This window comes from Cnephaeus nilssonii (genome assembly GCF_951640355.1).
Source record: "Cnephaeus nilssonii genome assembly, chromosome: 6".
NCBI classification, from domain to species: domain Eukaryota; kingdom Metazoa; phylum Chordata; class Mammalia; order Chiroptera; family Vespertilionidae; genus Cnephaeus; species Cnephaeus nilssonii.
Genome location: NC_137077.1, coordinates 38,859,174 through 38,887,135, shown reverse-complemented (window position 1 = coordinate 38,887,135; position 27,962 = coordinate 38,859,174). Strand labels below are relative to the sequence as shown.

The window sequence follows — 27,962 nt, the reverse complement described above, 5'->3', positions numbered from 1 at the left end:
TTTACATGTTACTCTATTATTAGATAGGATTCAAAAAAAAATCTATAGGAAATTGTGTATCATAACTCATTCATCTTCTTTTTTATTTCTCTAGTCTCTTCCTGCTGTCATTCCTGGAGAGTGGATTCCAAATGTCCCTAGCTGGTCTTTCTTTCCAGCGCTCTAAGATGCCACCACAGAGATGCACTTGGTCTAACAACAAGCCTGTCCTCATTTTTGCCTCCAAGATCTGTTCCTCTTACAGCTTTCACATATCTCAGGTTTTTGCTCATTCGTCTCAAGTTGTTCATGACATCTAATTGTCAAGTATTATCTATTGCGCACTTGTATTTACTTTTAGCTTCTCTCACATTACTATTTTTCTTCTCATTCTGACCATCATTTCTGATGTCAGGTAAGTTACAAAAAAATTAATTAGAAACAAATGTTTCACTGAATGCACATAAAATAGTTGGTGATTGCAACAATCATTTTTCCCCCCATTTAGGAAACAACAACAGAAGTATTGAGGGTCAATTTGTGGGTGAGCCAGGAGACAAAAAAAATCAGATTTCTAACTCTACCATAGCATTTTTCAAATAAGAAATCGTGCAGAAAATTGCTATCATTTTGGAAACATGGAGTAGGATTATGGACAAAGGAAGAAAATTGTAGATCTTTGATCAACCAAGAGGATGTCTCTGAAGGTTCCAAAATAACACTTTTCAGCAATCTTCTCCTAATAGCCAGAGCTTGTGTCTCCGGTGCTGTGGTACCAAAGCAGCCTTGGGTAACCGTGGAGCCTACGCATGTTGAGTGAGGAGAGCACTCGGAACAGAATCGTTGTCCCTAGGAGAATGCGCACCTTTGCAAAGTGCTAGCATCCCAACTCTGTGCGATGCTGTTTTAACTCCTGAGCACGTCTCTGAGTGCTCAGCACGCCAAGCATGAATTTTGAAGATATAATATCTCATTGATTCAAATCTCACCGAAATGGAACTTGACCTGGATATAATTATTTTCCTTTTACTAAAATTGAATTTAGACATAAATGCTTTTTTTTTCTCCACCAGGGAATATAAAAATCTGTTATAAGTAGTGTAATGGCATTGGCTATGACGTTAAGAAACACTTTTCTGCCAGATTTTTTTCAGACTTCATTGGTGTCTTCCCACTGATAGACAATAAATTAGAAAGGGAGTACTGGCTTAAAATATTCTAGTTGTGGTTAACCTGATAAAACACAAGTCAAGCAAAAACGATAGCACTGATGAGATAAACAACTCTATTTCTCTTTATGCTTAACTTTTTACTATGGGAGACAGGGAACCTAAAGATGAGAATGCAAGTGCTTGCCAAAGAAATCATTTTAAGGCAGTTTTTTGAAAGCATCAACAAAAATGAGAAATTAGCCCTAGCCGGTTTGGCTCAGTGGATAGAGCGTCGGCCTGGGGACTGCAGGGTCCCAGGTTCGATTCTGGTCAAGGGCATGTACCTTGATTGTGGGCACATCCCCAGTGGGGGGGGGGGGGTGCAGGAGGCAGCTGATCGATGTTTCTCTCTCATCAATGCTTCTAGCTCTCTATCCCTCCCCCTTCCTCTCTGTAAAAAATCAATAAAACATATTTTTAAAAGAAAAATGAAGCTATTTTAAAGAAAATGAGAAATTATTGGAAGTTTTATATAAGTAGGCCACCTTCAATGCATAAAAATGTTACGATAGATGGGTCAAGAAGAAGAATAAAATAAGGATAAAAAGATGGAGGCGTTGGAGGGACGCACCTGAGGTTGCCCTGGAAGAGAGAAGTCACTGAGTGAAGTCACTGAGTTTTGGTGTCAGCTCTGCTGCTAAACAGCTGTTTGCTTTTAGACAAAGCAGTCACTTCTCTTGGATTCCACTCCTCCCTCTGTTATGCAGGGGTCATAGCATCTGAGATCTCTTCCAGTTTTCAGCTTCAATGAATCCATACGCTGAAATAAAACAGGTGAAAGTGTTTTTGAAAAACAGGACAGGTGTTATTCTGATTGCTGAAATGCCTTACCCAGGAGGAGGGCAGGGGCAGATTTCACAGCTGTTAGGGACAGGTGCGGAGAGTCTGTGACGTGTGTACATGCCGCCTGGGGCTGAGCCTTGCAGGTGTGAGGGGCTCCACACTCTTCTGTTAGAAGGGATGGCACCAGGTATAATGTGCGGGACGCCCGCGAGCTTTTTCAGCAGCACCTATAGGGTGAGGACGGGATTGGCCAAACCTCAGATTCTTATAACCCCTTTTTGAAAGCATACAATTTCCATAATAGCATTTTACTTCTTTTTTGGTTTATTGTTGTTGTTCATCCTTACCCCAGGATATTTTTCCCATTGATTTTTAGAGAAAGTGGAAGGGAGTGGGGAGGAGAGAGAGAGAGAGAGAGAGAGAGAGAGAGAGAGAGAGACATCAATCAGTTGTCTCTCACAAACATCCTGACTGGGCTGAGGATTGAACCTACAACTCAGGTATGTGCCCTTGACCAGAATTGAACCCATGACCCCTAGGTATGTGTGTGTGGTGGTGGTGGGGGGGGGGGGTGAGGGGAAGGGCATGCTAACCACTTAGCATAACAGCCAGGGCGCATTTTGCTTCTTTTATCCTCTGAAGGGACCAAAGAACTCCCAGGCATCCTCACAGATTGACTTTCTTCATCTGGCCTTTCTAGTCCTTTAAGCATCAGCAGCCTCTTAGACAAGAACTTCTTCATTCTTTAAGGAAAACAGAAGAACACGACATGATCAGTTATTATTTACCAATATTTTCACACATACACTTTATCATTTGAGAAGTTGGAGCTCAAATGCAGTTTCTACAGTCTGGAAAACTGACAAAATGAACACTTTTAAAATATATATATATATTTTTTATTTATTTCAGAGAGGGAGGAAGAGGGAGAGAGAGATAGAAACATCAATGATGAGAGAGAATCATTGGTTGGCTGCCTCCTGCACACCCCCTACTGGGGATAGAGCCAGCAAGCCATGCATGTGCCCTGACTGGGAATCGAACCATGTCCTCCTGTCTCACAGGTTGATGTTCAACCACTGAGCCATCCTGGCTGGGCCCAAATGAACACTTTTGAGGCAATTTCCTATTGCACTTAATGTTTCCCTATTCTCTTCTTTTCTCCCTGACACTTTTTTAAATGATGCTTTTTACTTATTTATTAATTGATTAGGTAATAATCCACATGATCAGATATCAAAATGATATAAAAGTCATATATTAAAAAGTTTGCTTCCATTTCTCCAGTTTAGCCTCGGCCCTCTATAGGCAGCCGGGCATTGGTTGCTTCTGTATCTATTCGGTGTCTCTTTGTGTACATCCAAACAGTTATCTGTGGGAGCACGGGTCTTCTTTTTATTTCTCTGCTTCCTTACACAAAAAGTTGCATGCTAAGTGCACTCTTGTGCCCCTTGTCCCCAAACTTTTCTAATATAGTCTGCCGTTTAGGCACTTTGTAAGGTTATGGCCACATGGTCCCATTTATAGTAAGCAGAATGGCCAAGTCTGATTCACTGAAAGGTTATTGCCCTGCTGAGGAGGAAATTAAATCCTATGTCGCAATTTTAATTTTAAAGTAATTCTGGTGCTGCAGCATAGCCCTGACCCTAAGCAATAATCTCATCTCATGTCTTGGAACATTCTGTTGGCATTTGATGTCCTTAATATCCCAAAGAAGTCGTTACATAAAAGCACTTGGGGGGAAAAAAAAGTAACTTGTTGAATTCAATTAAATTTAAGAAGGAACTTAGCTACTTTGCTTTTGCTTCTCTTTTACTTTCATGTTTTAAATGAGAGGATAAGACAAGTAGCTTAGATCTTAAAGCTAAGTGATAAACAGTTGGGGAGAAGATGGAAGCCATAAACGTGAATGTCCATTTTTCCATGTATCCATCCATCCATTCATTCAACAAGAATTACTGAGTTCCTTCTACACTCAAAAAAATGATTCCAGGCCCTGGGGATATGAAAAACCAAGTTCCCGCCAGATTGATGCCTAGTTTCTTGTCACATTCTATCACCCCCAAGCACAGGCACAATTTCGCTCATCCAGATTATTGCTATGCCTGCTATCTCATCTCCTTGCTTCCACTCACCCGCCCTCTGGCCTGTGCTGAAAAAAAGCAGCCAGACTGGTTCTGTTAAAAACATAGGTCAGATCAAGGCACTCATGCTCAACACCCTCTAACAGTTTCTCATCCCCTTTGAGTAAGAGCGAAAGTCCTATGGCAATACCACAAGGCCTACATGATCTAGTTCCCTTCCTTCTTAGTGAAACCACATAGTAATAAACTAAAATATAATGTTAGATATCAAACACTATAAAAATTAGAGTAATAGATGGCAGCATTTATCTTCCCCTGAGAAATATTAAGTATTTAGTATGTACAGAAAGTACTTAGTACGTACAGACAGATGACTGTTGCTATTTCTTTAGACTCTAGGAATGAGAACAATCATGATTAAACACTAAATACAGGCACTGTCTTAAATAACCATAGTTGTGTGTTGTTGTTTTTTCACAAGGGCACTCAAATATTTAAGAGAAATGAGTAAAAGTACGTACTTTCATTATCTTTGCTATACTGTTTTCCTATCTACCCATTCGCTAATCCTATCTAATAAAAAGGTAATATGCAAATTGACCATCACTCCAACATACAAGATGGCAGCCCCCATGTGGACACAAGATGGCCACCACAAGATGGCCAGCAGGGGAGGGCAGTTGGGAGGGACCAGGCCTTCAAGGGAGGGCAGTTGGGGGTGACCAGGCCTGCAGGGGAGGACCAGGCCTGCAGGGGAGGGCAGTTGGGGGAGGACCAGGCTTGCAGGGAGGGCAGTTGGGGGTGACCAGGCCTGCATGGGAGGGCATTTGGGGGGTGTGGACCAGGCCTGCAGGGGAGGGCAGTTGGGGTAACCAGGCCAGCAGGGGAGAGAAGTTAGGGGTGACCAGGGCAGCAGGGGAGAGCATTTGGGAGCAACCAGGCCTGCAAGGGAAGGCAGTTGGGGGGGACCAGGCCTGCAGGGGAGGGCAGTTAGGGGCGACCGGGCCAGCAGGGGAGGAAAGTTGGGGGTGACCAGGCCTGCAGGGGAGGACAGGCTGGCAGGGGAGGGCAGTTAGGGGTGACCAATCTGGCAGAGGAGGGCAGTTAGGGGCAATCGGGCTGGCAGGGGAGTGGTTAGGGGGTGATCAGGCTGGCAGGCAGAAGCAGTTAGGGGCAATCAGGCAGGCAGGCAAGCAAGTGGTTGGGAGACAGCAGTCCTGGATTGTGAGAGGGATACCTGACTGCCCGTTTAGGCCCGATCCTGGTGGGCAGTTGGGCATCCCTCAAGGGGTCCCAGATTGGAGACGGTGCAGGCTGGGCTGAGGGACACACCCCACCCCTGTGCATGAATTTCATGCACCGGGCCTCTAGTGAGAGAATAAGCTAGAAACCACAGACAAAAAATAATAATAACTGAAAATAGTTGATCTAGACAAGGCTGACTTGAAGATGTTTGAGTTTTTCCTTTGGAATTTGTCAGAGTTCAGAGACAGTCTCAGTATTAATGACTTTCTACATACCCATGAAAAAAACCACAACTATACCTTTTTCATCACACCCAAAGAGGGGTCAAGAAGGTGCTTGGTTTCAATTGCTTCCAAACACCAAGTCAAATATTAAATGCTAGAGAAAATGTCAATACAACTTATAAGAAGATTTTGAGATTCTAATTATTTATATTTTTGCATGTAACTTTTGGTGGAACAGATCATACTGCTAGAATTTCCAAATGCTATACTCCTCTGAAGGAAAGTAGTTCATCCATCAAACTGCATTCCAAACTCTTAACGCAATTGCTGTGTTGCACTGTAGACACTAATAAGTGAATGAAGTAATAAAATGCACAAATATACGCCTCTGTTGTGTGTTTCTTAGTAGAAAGAAAATGAAGAGTTGGGACTATCTAGGATATTTTCCTGTGTTTAGAAGAGGAACCCTTCTTTCTTTGAAATTTCTTACTGTTACATGAGTTTGTGTTTCAGAGCCAATGAAGTAGCATGGGAAGTAGAAAGAGCAAGATAATTCTGAGCTCATGGCATGACATCTTGCCTAGCAGCTGAATGAACTCACATAGTTTTGGTGCTTCTTTCCCATCAATAAAATTAGACTAATACTACTTGCCTAACAGAAACTTAGAGAGGATTAAAGACTATAGTATGTGTATAGAACTCAGGGCTTTTGAATTTACTGTTCTCTTATTAGAATATTCTTTTCCTTACACTTCCATTAGCTGTTTCCTTCTTAATATTCAGTATTCAATACAAGTATTCCCTTCTCAGAAATGCCCTTATCTATTTCAGGTGTCCCCTTCCTTAAATTTCTCTACCACATCACACTTTAAAATTTTTCTTCATGGCACTTACTATTACCTGAAATTATCTTATTTCCTTGGTTATGATCTGCCTCTTCTATTAGAATGTAACCTTTTTGAAGCCAGAGATCTTAACTAACTAGTTCAGTGGTCTGTCCTCTGCCCTGAAAGGTACTAGTAAATGCATTGAATGAATTCATGACAATTAATAGTCCATGTAGTTCATGGAATCTTAATTTTCTCCCTCTTCCTGGGGGCAGGGCCAATATTGAGTATGGTAAGAGCACATAGCGTGTGATCAATAAATAATCTGAAAAAATACAGGAAATTTTTCTGTGCTGTCAGAACCTCTAGACACACTCCTAGAAACATGTCCTTTGGTATCTGGCATTAACTTTGATTTGCACAAACCCACATGTGTGTATGTGCTCACACACACATTGAAAGCACATACACACACACAGAAAAACACATTTTCTTCTGAATGTGAACCCATCTGGCAACCCCAATACCCACTCTATATACTAGTAAAGTTGGATAATTAAGTCTCTAGCGGTTACAGACAAGTAAGGTCTTCAGTCGAAAATTCACCTCAGGATGATGAGTTTGCTTCTTTATCTTTGTTTATGGTGTCTTAAGAGCAATGACTAGTTTCTAAAGGGCTTTTCTTTTCCCTTTTGCTGAGGGCAGTGGTGAAAAAAAGAAAAGGAATTGCTCCTGGATTTGATGAAACAGCCCAAGAGGTGAGCGAGGCAGAGTCGTTAACCTGCACACCCCTTGCCAGCCTCCTCACTGATGACGGGAGTTTTCAGAATGAGGAACTTGGAATGAGGAACTTGGGGTTCAAATAAAATAAAGAAGGTTTATAACAGTCAACAAAGAATGAAAGGTAAAATGGAGTTGAGAGAAAAATGCCCTCATTTATGGAAATTTAGCTTGCTCCATAACACTACCTTTCAAAAGGTATTGATCCCGGTTGCTTTGTAATTTAAAGAATTTGTCCTACAATATGGAACTTTGATTTATGAATTACTGTAAGTCATTTCACTGCTTATGGATGTTTTATTTATATCCAAATAGTACAAAGTACTTGTGCTATTTTTTATAAAATTACAGTTAAATCAATATTCTTTATAAAGTTGATAACTAATGTCCACATAAAGAACAAGAAATAATACAGAGCTGAGCTCAAGCAGGGTTAAGCACAATAAAAGTAAAATAAATCCAATAAAAGCTTTTGTGACAGGTCTTTGCTTTATGTGGTCATTTACTCTCCAGTCAAAATTATATTTAGTCCTTTTATGCCCCAGCTGTCCAGATAAACATGGGGTTATTTTTTTTCAACTCTTAAGAGTAATGAATTGCATATTGCCAAAAAATTAAAAAATAAAACCCACCTATAAATGTATTTCAAATTCAGTCTTTAAAAAGATGAGCCATTGTTAGTTATATAGAGTTTTTTTGAACATACATTGTAATTTTCTGGAAGAGGCCTATGGGAATTATTAAACTACTATTTGCTCAAAACATCCAAACTATGGCGGATTGACTAGAACGTCACCCCTGGAGTTGCCTTCCCTGTACTGAATCATGGTTCTGCCACTTAACTCGACGTGCAACTTTGGAAAGTTACTTACTCTTTTTGTTCTTCAATTTCATCATCTGTAAAATGCACATAATATGAAATTATACCTACTTCACATGATTGTCTCCAATAGTTCCTGTGAGGACTAAAATTAGTTAATCATGGATAGCTCATAGAAAAGTACCTGGCAAGCAGTAAAATTCAATAATTTGTATTTAATGATGATAATAAGCTTTCCCAGCACTGGAGCCAGAGTAATCAAAGGTAATGGATGAAAGAAATCTCAGCCCAAATCCTTCTGCTATGATTACTGAGCTGATTGCTTCTGCTGGTCACTCCTCCTGACTGAGTAGAGAAATCTGGCTGCAGTAGGAGAAAATAAGTCAACGGCAAAGAGACACAGAGACCAGCGAGAAGGGTGTTGGGAATTTTGAGGGCCAGCTGTAAATCTGACATTCTCAGAAGGATTCAGATTCTTGCAGCTCTTTCCTTAATCTTCCAATAAATTCATTTTTGTTTTATTTTGCTTTTGCTTAAGTGTGGGTTGTTTTTCTGCACTTTACAACTAATAGGCTTTCCCTGGCCCCTGAGACTAACAGAATGACACCAGATGAAGCCGTCAGAAAGATCACACACTCATTTAAGACTTGCCAGGCTCCCAGGTGTCAGTCTAGCTCCAAAGTCCCTTTCCATAGGCCTTTTGCTGAGGACCCTTTGACCCTGGCTTTAGGGACAGAAGGGCAGTAATGAATGAGCTCAGGAAAGTGAAATAGGAAGAGAAGGAAACAGAAAAACAAAGAGATAGTGTATGGCTGCATGATAAAGAAAGAACGTGTTTTTGTTTGTTTTTAATGTGTGACTTCAGAATTCAGAAAATAATTCCAAGGAAGGAAACTCCAAAATATTTGGAACAAAATGTAATAATTTCAATGAAGGTAGACTATTTTGGATATATATATATGTATCAGTTGACAAAGAATCAAAGGTAAAAAGGAGTTGAGAGAAAAACTCCCTCATTTATGGAAATTTAGCAAAGCTATCATTTAGAATGAAAGGACATATAAAGAGCTTCCCAGATAAGAAAAAGCTAAAGGAGTTCCTCACCACCAAAGCAGTATTACAAGAAATGTTAAAGGGTTTTATTTAATAATAAGAAGAAAACATATATCAAAATATGGATAAGGAATATAATGAACAGCATAAACTGATGAACAAAAACAGATCCAGAGGCAGAGAAGGATCGATCAGACTGTCAAATCTCAGAGGGAAGGTAGGGGAGGGTGGGGGTAAGGGGGAGAGATCAACCAAAGGACTTGTATGCATGCGTATAAGCCTAACCAATGGACACAGACACCAGGGGGGTGAGGGCAAGAGTGGAGTGAGGGCAATGGGGGGATAAGGACACATATGTAATACCTTAATCAATAAAGAAAAAAATATGAATAATAAAATAGCAATAAATACATACCTGTCATCCGTATGTTCATTGCAGCATTATTTATTTACAATAGCCATATGGAGCAACCTAAGTGTCCATCAATAGATGAATGGATAAAGAAGTGGTGCTTATATATAATGCAGGCGTCCTCAAACTACGGCCTGCGGGCCACATGCGGGTGTTTTTGCCATTTTGTTTTTGTTTTTACTTCAAAACAAGATATGTGCAGTGTGCATAGGAATTTGTTCATAGTTTTTTTTAAACTATAGTCCGGCCCTCCAACGGTCTGAGAGACAGTGAACTGGCCCCCTGTTTAAAAAGTTTGAGGACCCCTGATATAATGAATATGACTCAGCCATAAAAGGAATGACATTTTGCCATCTCCAACAACACAGATGAACCTAGAGCGTATTGTGCTGAATAAAATAAGTCAGATAGAGAAAGACAAATGCCAAATGATTTCACTTAAATGTGGTATCTAAAAAACAAGGTAAATGAACAAGAAGAATAGAAACAGGCCCAGGCAGCGTGACTCAGTGGTTGTGCATTGACCTATGAACCAGGAGGTCCACAGTGTAATTCCAGGTCAGGGCACATACCTGGGTTGTGGGCTCAATCCCCAGTGTGGGGTATGCAGGAGGCAGCAGATCAATGATTCTCTCTTATCATTAATGTTCTCTCTCATCATCATTCTCTCTCTCCCACTCCCTTCCTCTCTGAAATCAATAAAAATATTTTTTTTAAGAATAGAAACAGACTCATAGATGCAGAATACATTTTGATAGTTGCCAGAGGGGAGAGGGACTAGGGGACTGGGTGAAAAAGGTGAAGGGATTAAGAAGTACAATTAGTAGGTACAGAATACTCATGAGGATGTAAAGTGCAACACAGGGAACATAGCCAATAATATTGCAATAACTATGTATGGTGTCAGATGGGTGCTAGATTTATCAGGATGATCCCTTCATAAGTTATATAAATGTCTAATCACTGGGTTGTACACTTAAAACTAATATAATATTGCACATCAATTCCAAGTGAAAAATAAAAAATTATTAAAAAGAAGAAAAAAATAATAAATTTAAAAATAAAACAAGCAGAGACTTGATAATTGCTTTATGCATTGTGGCTTGCCCACTCTTGCTGCTCTTGAGAGCCCTGACAATGCCGCCATGTGAAGGAGCCCAGGATAGGCTGCCATATGGCCCAGTCATTCTGACTACTCCAGTCAACAGCTAGCCCCCTTCCTGGTCAAATGGTTTAGCTAAACTTGTCAATCTAGTTGAGACCAGCAGAAAAGCATGCAGTTGAGCCCAACCCACATTGTTGACCCACCAGAATAATGAGCTAAGTAAATTGTTGTTTAACTATTATGACTTTATTGGTATTTACTTTATGCTGTGATCTATAAGATCACAGAAAGGTATTGATTATAAATGTACAATTCCATAGAATTGCTCAATAAGAATTATAATGTCCTATTTCATCACGTCATGTATGAGTTAAATCACTGCTACTTAAATCACCTTTTATAGAGAGCACAAGAACTTCATTAAGTATACAAATGTCTATTTTAAATGCCAAACCATTAAGAAATATAAAGGCCACATTTTATCAGAATTTTCTTCTTATATGCTTGCCAATTATTTCTCATAATCAGCTACTTTGCTTCCATTATTTCAATTTGATAAAAATTTGCTCCTGATAGAAAAAAACTGTATTAGGAAGAAAGTGAAATTGTACTAATCCCTTATATTTTAATGATAAATTTTAACTGAGAATTTATGAAGAAAATAACAGAGTGACTCTAGAGATTCATAGATTGCATGCTAATACATTTATGGTTTCCCAAACTGAGTAATACATACACTAACACAAGGAAAGAGGCACTATAATATCAAACATTATAAAGGACAAAAGACCCATAACACTCTATCAACTTTCTATTTCCTAGCTATACAGAAGTCAAACATAGCAAAAGCTATATGGCAAGTCACATAGTGAAGGCGGGGTGGATGGTAAAAGCAGGTTTACAGTTGTGAGATTGCCAGTTGTGAGTATATGAAGCAGAGTTAATAAAGCTATTGTAATGATCATAGCCTGCATGTCTTTTTCCATTCTACCTACTTTTGCACACTTCTGTATATAACTGAAAACCAGTTGGAGACATGCAGAAACTTCCAAATTGCATTTATTTTAGCTCAAATGAATGACTATTTTAAAAAATTACTTTCTAGATCACTCACATAGCACTACAAATAAAATGACTTCGCTTTTTTTCCTTATCAAGTAAACGGCTCTATCGCATAGCTGTTGGAGAATGGTTGACTTCTTGTCTAATGGCCAGGTAGAAGGGAAACAAGAATTTCCCATTAACTGAAGCTTTGCAGAACCAGTGTGTGTGTGTGTGTGTGTGTGTGTGTGTGTGTGTGTGTGTTGTATTTATGAATTTCAGGTTTGACTGGTATTCCAACTGGGGGGGGAATATAAATATTTCCACATCCTATATAATAAAAGGCTAATATGAAAATTGTCCCCTTGACTGGGAGTTTGACCAGGGGGTGGGGCCTGCTGGCCAACTTGCCCACAGCCCCCTGGCTGGCCTGGCCCGCTGGGCCCTTATCAGGGAGGGCCAGCCGGATACCACCTGTGCATGATTTCATGCACCAGGCCTCTAGTATTCTTAATAATGGGGAATGAGAGGCAGTTGTAATTATTTGACTCAAGTTTCCACTGGCCATGTTTTCAAAATGCTCTGTGACAAAAATAAGCAAATCTATTTGCTCAAAGCTAACACGTTCAAAGAATGTCTTTCAAAAAGAAGAAGACAATGAAAAAATCATTAATATTTGCGACATTATGACGTAAATAAAATGGTACAAATTTCCTGTCAGAGTAACAACAGGAGAGGTGTCTAAGATTGCCACCTTGAGTGAAATTTAAGATAATGCATTTTGAAAACAAGATTAGCAGAAAAGGTTTAAAATTTGCCCAGCACAGTTATCCTCACTAAAAAATTCACATCATTCTGAATTTTTATTGTGCAAGCAGAGAGATCAGCATGCTTTTTCATCCCACTTCCTATTGTATTTCTCTTTCTTTTCACATCAGTATTCTGTACACATTCCATAGGAAATTAGCCTCCTGAATGAAGAGAAAGAGAGAGTGAGAGTGACTAATGCATGAGGAAAGTCTCTCTCCAGGCCGCCCTTCTCACAGACCCTGTCTTCAGTCTCCCCGCTGCTCTTTTCTCCTTTTCTGAGCAATGTCCCTGAGTCCTCAGCTCCTCAGCTCCAGGAGTGCTTGCACTGCGCCCTAGGCAGCGGTGGGGTCGGTTGGGTTGGGCGGGGCGGGGTGGGGGGGGGGGGGAGGTTGGAGGGTCGCAGGGGACACACAGGTTTTCTCATCTGCTTCTAAAATACGAATGCCTGATTAGCCTTCATGTGTTAATTTTCCCCTGCATTTCAAAAGGGACAAAATCCTATGACCAATTCATAGATTTTGAGATGGGGTTCATTAAAATTACACTCTTAGATCAGAAAGGCCCCCCCTCGGCTGGGGCCTTTTTCCAGCTCTGAAACTTTGCAATATATGTGGTCATCCGGCCACAAGACCAAATGCGCACAGAAGCATCACTCTGAGCTACCCTTTCCAAGTCAGGCCAGGTTTGTTCTTCTAAATTTAGAAACTGGCAGGTTGTAGAAGAAACTATAAAAACGATAGAGAACAGCACCTATTGAGAAAGACTGATAAGCCACCTGCTTCCTCTCAAGAAATGTTTCTCCTGAGAAGACGCCATCTCTCCTCCTAGCTTCAACACCTTTCAGGCCAAATGTTGTAGGGAACCTCCCCCAACCCCCTTCCGCCCCAAACCCTTAATGCTTCTTGTTAGAAACGCCCTTCTCCCTGGTCCCGGCACCACCAACAGGGTTGAAGGTGGGGATGGGCACAGAGCAGTTCCGTTCATATTTGTGTTTTAATGGAAACCTGGCTCTCCTCTCCCTGGTATTAGCTACTTTTCTCCAACCCCGCTTACCCCAGGGTCTGTGTGTGGGCTGTGTGTTCTTGCTCCTCACCGTTGGTACCAGAACATTGTGTTTTTTGTGTTTTTTTTTTTTTTTTACTTTCTACAAGGAAATAAGCTCAGCTCCTTTGAAGCGAAGGCTGTGAGATTATACAGGTTTAGAGGGCAGGTCCTAGAGCCACACTCCCTAAGTCTGCAAATGGTTTCAAAATTCACGTGCCTTATTTCCCTCATCAATAAAATGGGAATCATAGTATTTTCCTTACAGAGATATTGAAGCTTAATTAACTCATATTTAATATTGAGACGAAGTGCCCACCTAGCCTATGGCAAAGTGCTCCATGATGTGGCTGCTGTTAATGCTATCTACTGGGTAAGTGTGTGGTAGTTTTACTGTTCGTGCAATTCCCCTTGGTCCTGCCTGGAACGTATTTCACAGTGTCTGCACAGATCTCCATCAAGTGTAATCTCAGGCACCATTCTCCCCACAAAATACTTCTTTGTCCCTTCAGCCAGATATAATTTCTATTTCTGTGTAACCTCCTTAGCTCTTTATGCCTCCTTACTGGTCATCATTCTATACTTTGCATATTGAGGGCCCCAATTAGAAGGTGAACTCCTTCTGCCTGAAGGTCACAGTCACTTTTGTTTCTTGTAACATTTTCACATAAGGGACCTTCAAAAAATCATTAAATTACAAATATTATCCTATATAATAAAGAGGTAATATGCAAATTAATCCTCATGCCATAATGCCATCACAAGATGGCGGTGTGCACAGTGGGGGCGGGGCCGGCTGCTCCACACACCTGCCGCCACAGTTCCCATGGCCCCCCCGGGGGGGCGGGAGGTCTGGTGGCCACTCCATGCACCTGCCACCGTGGTTCCCTCAGCCCCACCGGGGGGCAGGTCCCCACTGCTGCTCCCTGTGGCTTCCCTGGAGTTCCCTCAGCCCTGCCAGGGGGGCGGGTCCCAGCTGCTGCTCTGGTCTTCCATCGGCATGACCAGGCTGGCAGGGGAGGGCAGTTGGGGGCAACTAGGCCAGCAGGGGAGGGCAGTTGCGGGCAATTGGCTGCCAGGGGAGCAGTTAGGCGTCAATCAGGCCAGCAGGGGAGCAGTTAGGGGGTGATCAGGCTGGCAGGCAAAAGTGGTTAGGGGCAATCAGGCAGGCAGGCAGGCGAGCAGTTAGAAGCCAGCAGTCCTGGATTGTGAGAGGGATGTCTAACTGACGGTTTAGGCCCGATCCCTGCAGAATGGGGCCTAAACCAGCAGTTGGACATCCCCCGAGGGGTCCCAGATTGGAGAGGGTGCAGGCTGGGCTGAGGGACACCCCCCTAATACACAAATTTCATGCACTGGGCCTCTAGTGATTTACTATATTAGGGGGCCATATTAGAAGTCCATATTCCAAAAACTTATGGACCCCGCCTGAACTTTTTTCAGGACTCTCCTACTTAGTTCTTTAAAGCAAAAGTGACAACCCCAACTTCCTTATACATGAGTAGAAAGTGACAACTATAATCAACACCAGGCTCCCTCCTGGGCAGGTCATGGCAAGGAACTTTAATCACATTAACTCTTCAGCAGATTGGCTGAAAAGGAGTACTAGGTAAAAATCGATTTGAAGGCATTGAAGAGCAAACTAAGGCAGGAACTAGATGGGATTTGATCACTGAAAGACCTCCCGGGGTGACTTTCCCCTTGACACAGCCTAGTCAGAAAGCTGCAACATTATTGGCTTGAGATGTGAGAGGATGGAGTTTAGGATGCCAGAGTGGCTAAATTAAGAAGGGAAATCCCAGAAGGGAGGGTCACGGCGGAGGAAGCCCTGCATCTGTGTGTCAGTCGTGTCAGTCCCCGGCTGATCTCTGGGCTGGAGCCCAGCGGACAGCAAGAGCTACAAGTCTGAAAACACCAAGTGGGGATCTCTCTCCTTACCACAGGGCCAGCCTCTGGGCTTGGAGTCCTGCCTAGCCAAAGGCGTTTGGGAAGCTCTCTGTACATTCTATAGGTCTTTCTATAACGAAGAAACCTAAGCCTTCGCAAGTTCCAAGTGATCAGCCAGTAATCTGTCTCCCCCTGTTGTGAGAATAAAATATAGTCATACAGGCTAGTGATGGGTGCTTAAAAAATAGGATTCAGTCGTATTATTTCAAGAAGACTAATCAAGCATAGGATTTGTGGGTGTGATACAGGGACAGTGGCTACTAATCCAGAGTGAAGGAAAGAAAAAAGCCACTAGCACCCAGTTCAGAATAAGAGAAGGTTAGACATGACACATTATAAAATATTACAAAACATGAATTTATTTACAAATGAAATGAAACCATGCTATTTGAACATTTTCAATAAGGAAAGTCTTTTATCCTTATAAAGAATAGATTAACTTAAAAATCAAATTGAAATTACATGAACCCACAACATAATTTTAGAAGTCAAATAAGCCTCTCTATTTTCCAGAATAGTATCTAACAAAATGTAAAACGCAAAGATTAAACTTTTCCAGTTAAAATTTTTTACAATTCCAAAGTATGTCATATTTAACTAAGAATTCACCTCCAATAGGAGTTTCTGGAGAAGCTGTTAATTTTCAAACAACCATGCTCCTCCATTTGGTAGCTGGAATCATTCCCATTAAAACACGGTCCTTATTTCAATGCAATAATATTTCTCCCTTATTTCCATATGTACGTAATCATCACTATAATATTTCTCCCTTATTTCCATATGTACGTAATCATCACTTTGAGATGCCATCACAAAGACACGAATGGAAGGCACAATGGCAAATGGACAATTATCTGCCTCTGGAAGAGCCAGAACTAGTGTGGGCCTCATTTCCTGACCCGTACAAATAGGCAGTGTAACCACATTTTCCAAATCAGATTTCTTCCTAAATGTTGCAAACTTGAAGGTAGACATTGTGCCCATCTCCCCCGCTTTAACACTCCCCCCACCAAACTGACAGAGGTTAACATGGATTCTGAGTCGGTCTGCCTAGGTTTAAATACCAGCTCTGGCAAAATACTTAATCTCTCTATACTCAGTATCCTTGTGACTACACAGAGTGGAAATATTAACAGTGGTACTGATCCCATAGGGTTGTTATGAAGCATAAATAACATGGGTACAGCAGCCACTTAAAACAGTGGCTGACACAATGCTATATGGTTTTTCAAAATTTGTCATCATCATCAGTGTTTGTGGCAAAAGATCTTGACTATGCCACATGAAGTAAAGAATGTCTATGGGAAGATATATTATGTTAAATTACCCAATATATGATTGCAAAACACAAACATGATTTTTTTAACATCTACCTTAGCTTCATACAATTCAGAAAACATTTTGAATGATGTTATAATAAAGAAAATGGAAGCTATAAATTACTTTATAGTTCAAAACTTAAAACTATGAAAGTTAATTCAGACTAGTAAGAAAGTTTAGCACAAGAACACTTGGGAAAATAGCACAATATCGCCACCTAGTGGGTATTGCATTTTAAACAATTTTGTGGATTGTGCTTAAGCTGTTTTATAGTTAGGGGGGGAAAACCTTTTCAAAAAGAAGCACCTTCTCTTCACTAATGTTAAGGATATTAAAATAATAGGAAAAAATTAAATGCTATATTAGCAGTTCTATTAAACACTGTAGCTAAAAATACCATCTAAGTTGTGAATCTCAAAATTGTTTATAAAACAAGGTAACAGTTTTGGTTCACAAATTTCAAGTATGTCGAAAACCGCAGACAAGTCACCAGCTGTTTCACCATGACCTCCCAATTGAAGCAAAAAATATTAGCTATAACAAACATAAATTTAAAATCACAGGATTGTGAAGCATCTGAAAAAGCCATTTACTCTACCTACTTGCTGCCTGCATCTCTTCTGAAGCATCCCTGACAAACAGAAATCTTGCCTTCAGCAAGCAAGCAAACTTACTCTTCTCTGGGTTCATTGCCCTGCAGAGACTACACAATTAGAAAATGTATGTTTTTCATGAGTGGGAATCTGCTGACCCTTGATTTATACTTCAGGGAATATAGAATATTCCAATCCTTCTTCCAAACAATTATTCACTTATGAGAGCATATCAAGTTATAGGATCTCTGCTTCTCCGAGTTCAACATCCCATATATTCTTTTGGCCATTTCTCTTGCAACATAATTATAAACACTTATCTGTTCATAATTCTTTAAACAGTTTCTAGCATTTCTAAAAATGACTATAACCAGTACAAAGATAATACCAGGTATGCCATGAATGGCTTGGCTAATGCAAAGAGAGGGTATCACCTCTCTCCCCATGTTCTACTTCTCTTATAAAAAACTTTCACAGTAGCAGTCAAAAACAGCCTTGGGAATCAGACCAATCTATGTTCGTCAGGGACAGCGTGGACTTCTAGAGAGCCACCTTTCTGCTTGACCTTCAGTTTCTCCAACCATCAAACAGAAATCAACATCTGCCTCACAGGAATATGAGTAGGACCAAACGTGATAGTAATTGTAAATCAGCTAGCAGTATTACACCCAGAACATTGTAGACGCTTAGTAAACAATAGCAATTATTTTGGATTGCCATACACACATATATATATATGGTTAATTGAACTGATGTTAAGGTTCCTAAACAGTGTGAAAAATCAATACTGGATTTAATATTTTCTCTTGTCAGGAAAATACCATGTCTCTTTTGGTCTAATGGTGCAACAATGACTTCAAATGAATACTAAACTTATCAATGCTCATTTTTTATAAAGCCCAACATAAATGTATTATTGAATGACTTAATTGTGGCAAAATTTCTTATCCTAGAAATGATTTCCAAACGTTAAAGAATTTAGTGTTGGATTCATGGATAAGTTTTAAAAAATGTAACTTTAATATATCCCTTTTTATTAGAATTTTCTAAGCTATACAAGTTTTAGCATATTAAAAATGTCAATACAGAAAACGTACCCTAAATAAAACTATCCCTAAAGTAGTAAAATTAAGCCTAACTAAAACACAAAATAGTCCTAATTGATTGAAAATCCTTTTTCCTTAAAAGTTTAATAAACATCTGTTCTATTATAATTTAATGGTTGAAAGTTATTTTTCTTTAAATAGCAATAATTTTGAAATATTTATCCCTATTATAAAAGGCCTGTGGCCGTAATGCCGTAGTGACCAAAGACCGGTCACCAGGAGGTGCATGGAGCACCTCTTGGTCCCTCCCCCCAGCTCGCAGCGGCAGGGCGGGGCTTGTGGCTCATGCAGCCTGGCCTACAGGCTCTGATCACAGCTAGACTGGCAGCCAGTGGGCGGGCGGGCAGGGCTTGCGGGGCTGTGCTATTTCGCACGGTGGGCTTCTATTATATTTATAAGTAAATATAAGTATTAGGCTCCATGGTAATGAAAAAATTTCAAACTAAGTCAGAAAATTTAGGCAGAAAAGTTTAGGTTGACTCTCGTGAAATATGTGATTTACTTCCTAAAACTAATGTTGCATAGTAATTTTTTTCTAGGATATTCACTTCTTTCTATACTAAAAAATTCATTCAGTATTCATTTACTCAATATTTATTATATAACTTCCTTATGAACTTTTTGGATATATGGCAGGGGCTGAATTCTTTTTGAAATAAGGCTAGACATGGGCCAGGCACTGACCAGTGAGGACAAATACTCTACTCACTTGAAATGAGGACCAAAGGTTAAACCACTTGCCTTATTGATTCCAAAACCACAGTTGAATATAAAAATCTTAACTGCCATGCTAAATGCTCTTTCTACAAGCCCATGGTTCCTAAATCATGTTTAATTTTCCATTACAAAAAATGTTTTGTATTATTTTCATACTTTTTGTTTCACTTTTTAATGAAATACTAATTGCTTTAAAGATAACAAATGCTAATTTAATGAACACGAATTTATTTCTTTATATGAACATTTTATTTTAGAAATTGAGTCTACACAGATACAGAGAACATTTTGATGGTTGCCAGATGGGAAGGGGGGTTGGAAGCTGGGTGAAATAGGTGAAGGGATTTAAAATGTACAAACTGTTAGTTACAGAACGGTCACAAGGATGTAAATTACAGCATAGGGAATATAGTCAATAACATTGTAACAAGCATGTATGTGTTCAGTTGGGTACTAGATTTATTATAGTGATTACTTCGTAAGTTACATGAATGTCTAATTAGGGGGTTGTACATCTGAAACTAATATAATATTCTATGTCAACTGTAATTTAAAAATTAAAAAAAATAAATAAAAGTACCTAATATAATCATCTATTTGGGGGTATAAATAAAAACTGAGGATCTCTTCTCTTCTCGTGGCAGTTAAACTCAAACTAGAAATGTACTATAGTAAGCTACTTGTTTATAAAAATAGATTGCATTAAACTCTTTGTATTAAGGTACCTTATAATAATAGACTAAGCACATTTCAGAAATATCTTTAAGAAGAGGAGGAAGAGGCCAGAGAGCTAACAAAATTTCTCTTGCCAAATGACATGCTATGTTTAACCTCAGGAACCACAGTTCCAAAGAATTTAAATACACAGTCAGATGCAATAGAAAAGATTTCTGGGTATCCGCTAAGAGAAAACACACAATATGTGAGGAAACAGCATACTGGAACCTTACGAATGCTATATGCTATATAAAGATAATACTCAGCTATGAAATTTCACAGAAGGAAAAAAAGTTCAAACATTAATTACTGGGGCTAAACATATTATGTACTAAATCCGTTTGACATTCTTTAACATAATCCGACTTATATACTTTAATACCAATAATTGCAAGTCTCCACCGGCTCTTTTTTTTTAAAATCACCTTCTAATCAAGAAATTAAATTAAGTCCAATTTTTTAAAACTTCATGTCAAAAACATCTATTTGATATCTCCTGAAAAATGTTCAAAACACAAAGATCACTCAGGATATTCCTAAAAGCAATGCTCTATAACACCTTCTAATTCACAGCATTCTTTTCTAAAATGTTAAGCACTATACTTTCTATACTTTATAGAAAAAAAAAACAACTAAGATTAACCTGTTTTCTCTGAATGTAGATTTTATCCAAAACATCTTTTAACAGAATAGGAACTTAAAATTAACTGTGATTTCCCCCAATTTATGGGGTGGAATGGATTCCGCATTTTTGCCAGACTAGATTAGAGAGAGAAAGTTTTTCAGTCTCAGAAATATTCCTTAACACATTCATATACAGTATCAGACAAGAAAGCTGTTTTTCCTAAATTACACATTTCTTTTTTAATTTTGACTTCCTGGAATTCAGATTGTCATTAGAAATAATAATTTATTTGAGTGTGCTTTCTCATCTAGTTAAAAAAAAAAAAGTTTGGGTAAGAACATCTGTCCTACAATCACTGTTATAACTAAAAAGTAGATCTACTTTCTAAATACTGAGCAGATTACAAGATTGCTCTTTATTTATTGCTCCACACTTGTCATTTTCACCTGTATACAATTTTATATTTGCAAACACAGAATACTTTCCAATTCCACTCATTATTTAAAACCCAGAGAAAGCATTAGTCAACATTTAAGACAAATAGGTTCACACAGCTATTTAAAAATGTTTACAAAACATAAAATGAGTTAAAAGATGAATTCTATTCACAGTTCTAAGTATACATGTGAGTTAACATGTCCAAATACTTTTCTGTAATGGAATGATAATGAAATGAATGTTCTCAAAATAGCAGACACAGAATCCAAAAACCAACACACAAGATTAGATCAGTTGTTCCCCAATCTATGACATAAGATTAGATCAAATAATTTCTAAACTTCCTTTCAATGCTAACTTTTCTTGTATAATGGAATCAAATACCATTTACCTTTAGTTTTATATTTGGCCTTGAAAGTTAGTGTTTTTAACCTCTCAGTAAAGATTAAAATTTTATTTCAACTATCTCAGCAAAGAAATTATATCCTACACTTTTATGAAATTTATCCTAAAATCTCCTTTGGTAACTTTAGTGGGTTGAAGTGCCCCACAAAAAGACATGCCTGCTTGGAACCTGTAAACATGATCTTATTTGGAAAAAGGGTCGCCAATGGTATAACTGAATTAATACTGTCATCATGAGGCCATCGGCATTGTCCCTGTAAGATAAAGAAGAGAAGACAGTTGGGAAAGCCGTGTCAAGACAAGGGCAGAGAGACTGCAGTGATGCATCTATGTCCGAGGACAGCAAGGACTGCAGAGAGCCACCGTAAGCCAGGAGAGAGGCACCGGAGTGGTTCTCCCGGAGCCTCCAGACGGAACCAAGACTGCCGACACCATAATTGAGATTTATGGCCCCCAGAACTGTGAGAAATATTTTTAAGCCACCGAGTTTGTGGTAATTTGTTACGGCAACCACAGAAAACTAGTACAGTAACATATTCCAAAAAGAAAACCCCTTTTTAAAGGTATTATCATCAACACAATTTATCTGTGGCCATCACATAGTGCACATTAGAAATTAGGGAAAGAGCTTCATCATTCCTAGATGTTTAACCAAAACCAGTAACTTAAATCATGGGTAGACAAAGATGAGCCTGGAATGTCTAACACTTACTATCGATGTGAGTCTATTCTGCCTTATGATTAAAATTATATTTACTGAAATGTTAAGCAACTTTTCAATCAAGAATATTGCCTGATCATTTGCAAACAGTTTTCAAATATTCTGTCTACTATTGCTTTTTGAGAACTAATACATAAGTTCCAGTATTACAATGCATGCCCAATTTTCTTAAACTTGTATCTATAAAAAGTTCCCAAGCTTTTTGAGTGGCCAGCAGTACAAAAGTGTTATCATGAGATAATTGTAAACAATTTTATTTTCCCAGTATTGCTCAGGCTTATGGAGCAAGTCTTAAATGTTTCTAAGTTTTTTACCACTTAATTCCCTTGGATTTGTTATATATGTTTAAAACACATACAGCCGATGTTTCAAAATAAAACATCTGAAGTGATCGGAGGATCACCACTGTGCCTAAAAGAAAGTTCATAATTTTCACCTGTTCAGTTGCTCATGTGGAAATGTGGAAATCTATTTGAGAGTTCAAGATATCTGTGATATTACCACATAAACCTCTGAGTATCCTGACTATTTGGCCACTGAAAAGTCTTGTTCAGAAAGATATAAAAAGTTATGAAATTAACAACTGCATAGCAACCTAGTTCACAAACAAGTCTAGATATTGGGGGCAGCGGTATGTTAAGCCTATAAATAACATAAGGTAAAATAAAGTAACGAAATTCTAGCAGTTTCTGAGGTACTATAACAGCAACTAAGCATATGAAAAACATTAAGTTCCAGAAAACGGACTTTGACTTCAATGAGTCAGTTATACTCCAACCAGCAAATATATAGACGGGAACTAGCAAATATTTCACAATTTCATATCTTTGAATAACTCTTCTCCACACATAGAAAGTGTAATGCCTGTTATCTGCTAATAAGTATTTGTGAACGTAAGTGAATTTCCAAACTAAAAATACAGAGACTAAAGTGAGCACAAAAAACTGAATTCTACGTTTCCAAACTAAGCAAAGAAAAGCTTTCACTTTGCTAGGAGACAGTAGGTGAGGAAAGGAAAAAAAGAGAGTGAAAGAGAAAAAATAGAAGAGCTGGGGGAAATGCAGACAGACTTCATGACTGCTCCGATCGCCAACAACAATCCCACCGTTAACTACCACGAAAGCACAAAACAGAAACAGTAGGAGGATGTACGGCCAAGTCAAGATGAGAAGCATACTCAAGTTCTTAAAGGACATGGAATAAACCAAAAGAAACTGAAGAATTTTCCTGAATTCTGAAAACGGTCCTTTGATTGGGGGAAGCCTCTCTTCCTTCTTCTTTTGCAGCTCAGTTTTCCAAGCTTCCGTTAACTTTTGTGCGATGACGTTTCCTGCGCAGAAGACAGCCCAGACAATATTTGTCTGACGAAACATGAAGCCACAAAATCCAAGCAAGGCTGACGTTTTATGATTCCCATAAAGACACATCAAATAGGCAAAAAGAGTGAAAAACATGGATCCTGCTTCTGTATAGTAAAGGAAGTTAAAGAAGTAGAGCGTAGGAAATACTGCTAGGGTTAATGTTGACAAGATTCTCTGGGCACTTGAGCCAGCCTAGGAGGAAGAGAAATCACAGTTAAACTTATTTTCATAATAAAACAAATACGCCTTTTCTGTGGAGATAATGAAGAGACTTCTTAAAAAATACAAAACTATATGAGTCATATTTAAATAAAATCATTCAATATTATTTCTGGGTAGGCAGAGACACAATAAACATTTAAATATGTTTTTATTGATTTTTAGAGAGAGAAGAAGGGAGAGAGAGAGAGAGATAGAAACACTGATGAGAGAGAAACCTCAATAGGTTCCTCTCATATGTGCACTGACTGGGAATCGAACCTGCAGTCTTGCAGTGCAGGGGACAATGCTCCAACCAACTGAACAACTAGGCCACCTGGTCAGGGCGGTAGCCTTCATCTACTCTAAATCACAAAGCCAAACCATGCCAGTGCCTTGATTAAAACTAAGGGCTCTCCATCATCTATTCAAGTTCAAAATCCTTTCCATGCCTTTTAAGGACATTCATGACTTCACCCTACCTACTTCTCCAGCCTCAGAGGTCCATGCTATCATAATTCTCTAATTCCAAACACCATCTCCCTGCATCTGTTGCTCATGCTTTCTACTGTGCTTATGCTCCTCCTGCCAGGATTCATTCCCCACCCTAAAGCCCTATCTGTGCATCAAGATTCAGCTTAGGTACCGTCTTCTCTCTGAAGCCTTACCCAGTGCCACCACGCCCTCCCTCCCAGGGCTGCCGTAGGTCTCTGCTCCTTCTCTGTATCTGAAGAGTGTCTTACACCTATGCCCCGCTAATAACTTACACAATTGAAATAATCTCTTTAAGTTAAGATTAACTGTTGTAATCAATATTTATTGAGTCCTTAACATTACATCAGGCACTATTCTAAGCATCTTCCACTATTAATTTCCTTTATTCTTCAAAACAGTCCTATAAGGTAGATTGTATATTATTCCCATTTAACAGATGAAGAGTTGGAGCCACTGAGGGGTAACCTGCCTCAATTAACATAATTAGTACGTGGACAGAATTCAAACCCAGGCATTTCACCTCCAGGGCCTGCATTAAATCACATAAAAATTCCTCAGGTAAGTCTGTTTCTGCTAATGAAAATACAGCTTCCTTAAGAAAATGATCACCTCATTTACCTCTGCAGTCTCAATGACAAGCACATGGAGTAAGTTCAGTAAATATTAACTGAAATGGTTTGATTGGTGGAAAAAAACATTTAGATTTTATAAATAAACTAGAGGCCCAGTGCATAAAAATTCATGCACTGGAGGGGGGGGAGAGTCCCCTCAGCCCGGCCTGTGTCCTCTCACAGTCTGGAACCCCTCAGGGATGTCCACCTGCCAGCTCAGGCCTGTTCCCTGGGGGGGTCAGGCCTAAGCTGGCAGTCAGACATCCCTTTGGCAGCCCAGGAACCCTCGGGGGATGTCTGTCTGCCAGCTTAGGCCTAAGCCACAGCCGGACATCCTTAGCACTGCCGCAGAGGCAGCAGGAGAGGCTCCTGCCACCACCGCTATGCTCGCAGCCCTCAGCCCAGCTTGTGGCTGAGCGGTGCTCCCCCTGTGGGAGCGCAGTGACCACCAGGGGGCAGCTCCTGCATTGAGTGTCTGCCCCCTGGTGGTCAGTGCGTGTCATAGTGACGGGTCATTCACCGTTAGGGTCAATTTGTATATTACCCTTTTATTATACAGGACAAGTTATTAAAATATTTAAATATAAATTTATTCTAAAATGGAGATGGGGGTGTCTTACTTTATCTTTACAAAATATACAAAAATACTAAGTGTTAAAGACATTTTCCACCAAATCTCATAAAACCAATTCATCATAACTGTGGAGCTGAGTGCATATAAACTTATAGTAAAATATTTTGAAAACATACCTTGTGTCTGGGTTGTACCTTGCGAAAAAGCAAATACAGTAAATAGAAGTTGCCCACACTGAAGAGAAGATTCACAAATCTGAGCATTCCAATGGAGCAGACAACATGTTCAGACCATCCGAAGATCCAACGGGCAGGTTTGACCACCCCAACTGACAGCAGGTAGAGGCCAGGCAACGTAGTAATCATGGGGTCCCACTGCAAAATGAAAGGCCGCCAATGAAGCAAAAGCAAGAGGACTACCACAAAGGTGTCAGGCTCGAAAGCATCTTTACCAACCAGCAGGCATTTTTAGAAGTTATTCCGTGACACAATTAAATAAGCCCTCAGCAGATCAGATGTGCTGCTTACATCCCGCCCCTGCCCCTGCTTTGTGACTGTTAAGCTGCCTCCAACCAGTAGACAACAACTTAAAAATCAGTGTCTGCTCCTCAGAAAGACCTCCTAGTACTTACTCTTCCGAAAGCCTGTATCGTGGTGACTAAATCGCAAATGCTCCAGTTTTTAAAAGTGTGGAAACATCAGCTGGAACGCTGATGAGTTTGGAGGGAAAGAAATGTTTAAAGAGATTAAACCACGGGCTCCATAATGAAAGCTAACGTGTAATGTGCTAAACCCTCCCTATTGAATCGTGCAACGCGCCACAGGCTTGTCGTTTTCAGATAAGCATCCTAAAACTCGGAAATGTACATGGTCACGTAACTAGTAAATAAACTCCAAGATTCAACATCAGGCCTTTCTCTCACTAGACGTTGTATGTCTAACCATGACCCCACACTGTCTGAGCAGAGGCGGGTGAAGGATAGGCCCACAGTGAGTCCTCCCTGAACAGCTGTGATAGGTTCTGCGACTTTAAGCGGAACATGGAAGGTAAACCCACTGCAGCCCGGGCCACTGCCATAAACCAGAGTCCAGGTCCCGCCGCATCTCATCAAGGTTGTAAGGAAAAGGGCTTGGGCAAAGAAGTTATTCCGGGGCCTGCGGTACTTCATTCTTGTATCTCTATCTATATATTCACCAAGTCAATTAGACATTCAAACAGGGTGCCACTTCACTAGTTGCCACTCGATCCAGTTCACAAAAGAGTCTCCGTCCAAAACACCAAGGATGGGATTAAGGTCACCTGCAACTTCTCGGCGGCTGGACACACCCGCTTCCCGCCCCCGTCCCATCCCCGAACCGCAGCGAGGTCCACCCCGTCCCATCCCCGAACCGCAGCGAGGTCCACCCCGTCCCATCCCCGAACCACAGCGAGGTCCACCCCGTCCCATCCCCGAACCGCAGCGAGGTCCACCCCGTCCCATCCCCGAACCGCAGCGAGGTCCACCCCGTCCCATCCCCGAACCACAATGAGGCCGAGGTGCTGGACGGACGCGCGGGAAAGTGGAGTTTCCTGCCATTTCCCGGGAGCCGCCCTCGGCCTCATCCTGGGATCCGGGGGGAGAGCGGAGATGACTGGGCTCCGCATCCGCTAATGTCATCACAGGGCTTCCCAGGAGACAGATCTGCGGTTTATGCATCACTTAACAAACATTTCACAGGTTTCAGAAACGGGAACGAAGATCACCCAGTTCCTTTCCTGTTTTGAGGCTGGGAGGGTGGGGCGCTACGGATCAGGGTGGGCGAGGCCGGCGCGGGGCTGCCCCCCGGGCCGCTCGGGGTGGGGACGGGGCGGGGACCCCACCTGCGAGAGGGAGAAGTGGCCCTCGCAGTAGCGCTGCGCCTGCGGCAGGTGGAAGATCTCGTCCATGTAGGGCTCCCGCAGCGCCCGGCTGAAGGCGGAGAAGAGGAGGCAGGACACCAAGAAGGTACAGCTCAGGGCCGCCGAGAAGTAGTAACCCTCCAGCGGCGCCGCCCCCGCCCCCATGGCCGCCGCCCGGGGACGCAGTCCTGCAAAAGCTGGGCCGGCTTCCCGAGCCCGGAGAGTCGGGCTTGAAACTCGTGATCGAAATGGGCGCGCAAGGCGGGACTGGCCGGAGGGGGACTGAACTTAGCCGGAAGGCAGAGGATGCTGGGAGAGAGCGGGCGCCGAGCTTCCGGAAAACACCGGGCCATTGTTTCCGGAGTGACGAATTTCAGTAACGGACCCGGGCTGTTGCCCTGTCAATCACGTTGAGCGGGGCTCGCTGAGTGGTCAGAGCCGCCAAGGAGGGGCGGGTCCGGGGCTTCGGGCTTTGAAAGGCAAGAAGCTGCTTATCCTGCAAGTCAGTCGGCTTGTTTTTCCTGCTCGTTCCCATTTCTCACCAGGAGGGGGCGTCAACTCCCCACGTTTGCAATCCCAAGCGCTAAAAATTTGCTCATTCCCCCTCACCCCTTTTTCCAGTTATTTCTGTATTCTCTTAAATAATCTGAATTATTAAAACTTGCAATTCCAAGGCACTTGATTTCATCAACTCTGGAGAATGGGAGGGGAGCGTAGGTTGTGGAAGCTAATCCGAGGGTCCGGAGTGACCATTCACTGCTGAAGGAACTTCACTAATTAGAGGATTGTTTCAGTTAAAAGAGAAGTCTTTCAAAAGGTCCATACTCTCAAAGGGGATTTG

At 40.8% G+C, this 27,962-nt stretch overlaps 1 protein-coding gene across 4 annotated transcripts; it reads right to left on the bottom strand.

The window, feature by feature from the left end:
* On the bottom strand, positions 1-27,438 carry LOC307102347 (dol-P-Glc:Glc(2)Man(9)GlcNAc(2)-PP-Dol alpha-1,2-glucosyltransferase). Of its 4 annotated transcripts, none has more exons than XR_013813729.1 (4): positions 27,104-27,438; positions 25,420-25,617; positions 2,567-2,716; positions 1-2,200 (listed from the first exon to the last, which is right to left on the bottom strand). XR_013813729.1 is itself a non-coding variant. In XM_079775884.1 (3 exons), the coding sequence occupies exons 1-3, from the start codon at positions 27,284-27,286 to the stop codon at positions 2,696-2,698; spliced, it is 402 nt and encodes a 133-aa protein (XP_079632010.1). In that variant the 5' UTR covers positions 27,287-27,438; the 3' UTR covers positions 2,492-2,695. The 4 variants fall into 4 exon arrangements, 2 of the variants coding, with proteins under 2 accessions (XP_079632010.1, XP_079632009.1); XR_013813730.1 differs by having other exon boundaries at positions 1-1,950; XM_079775884.1 differs by lacking the exon at positions 1-2,200 and having other exon boundaries at positions 2,492-2,716.
* Between the last annotated feature and the right edge of the window lie 524 nt (positions 27,439-27,962).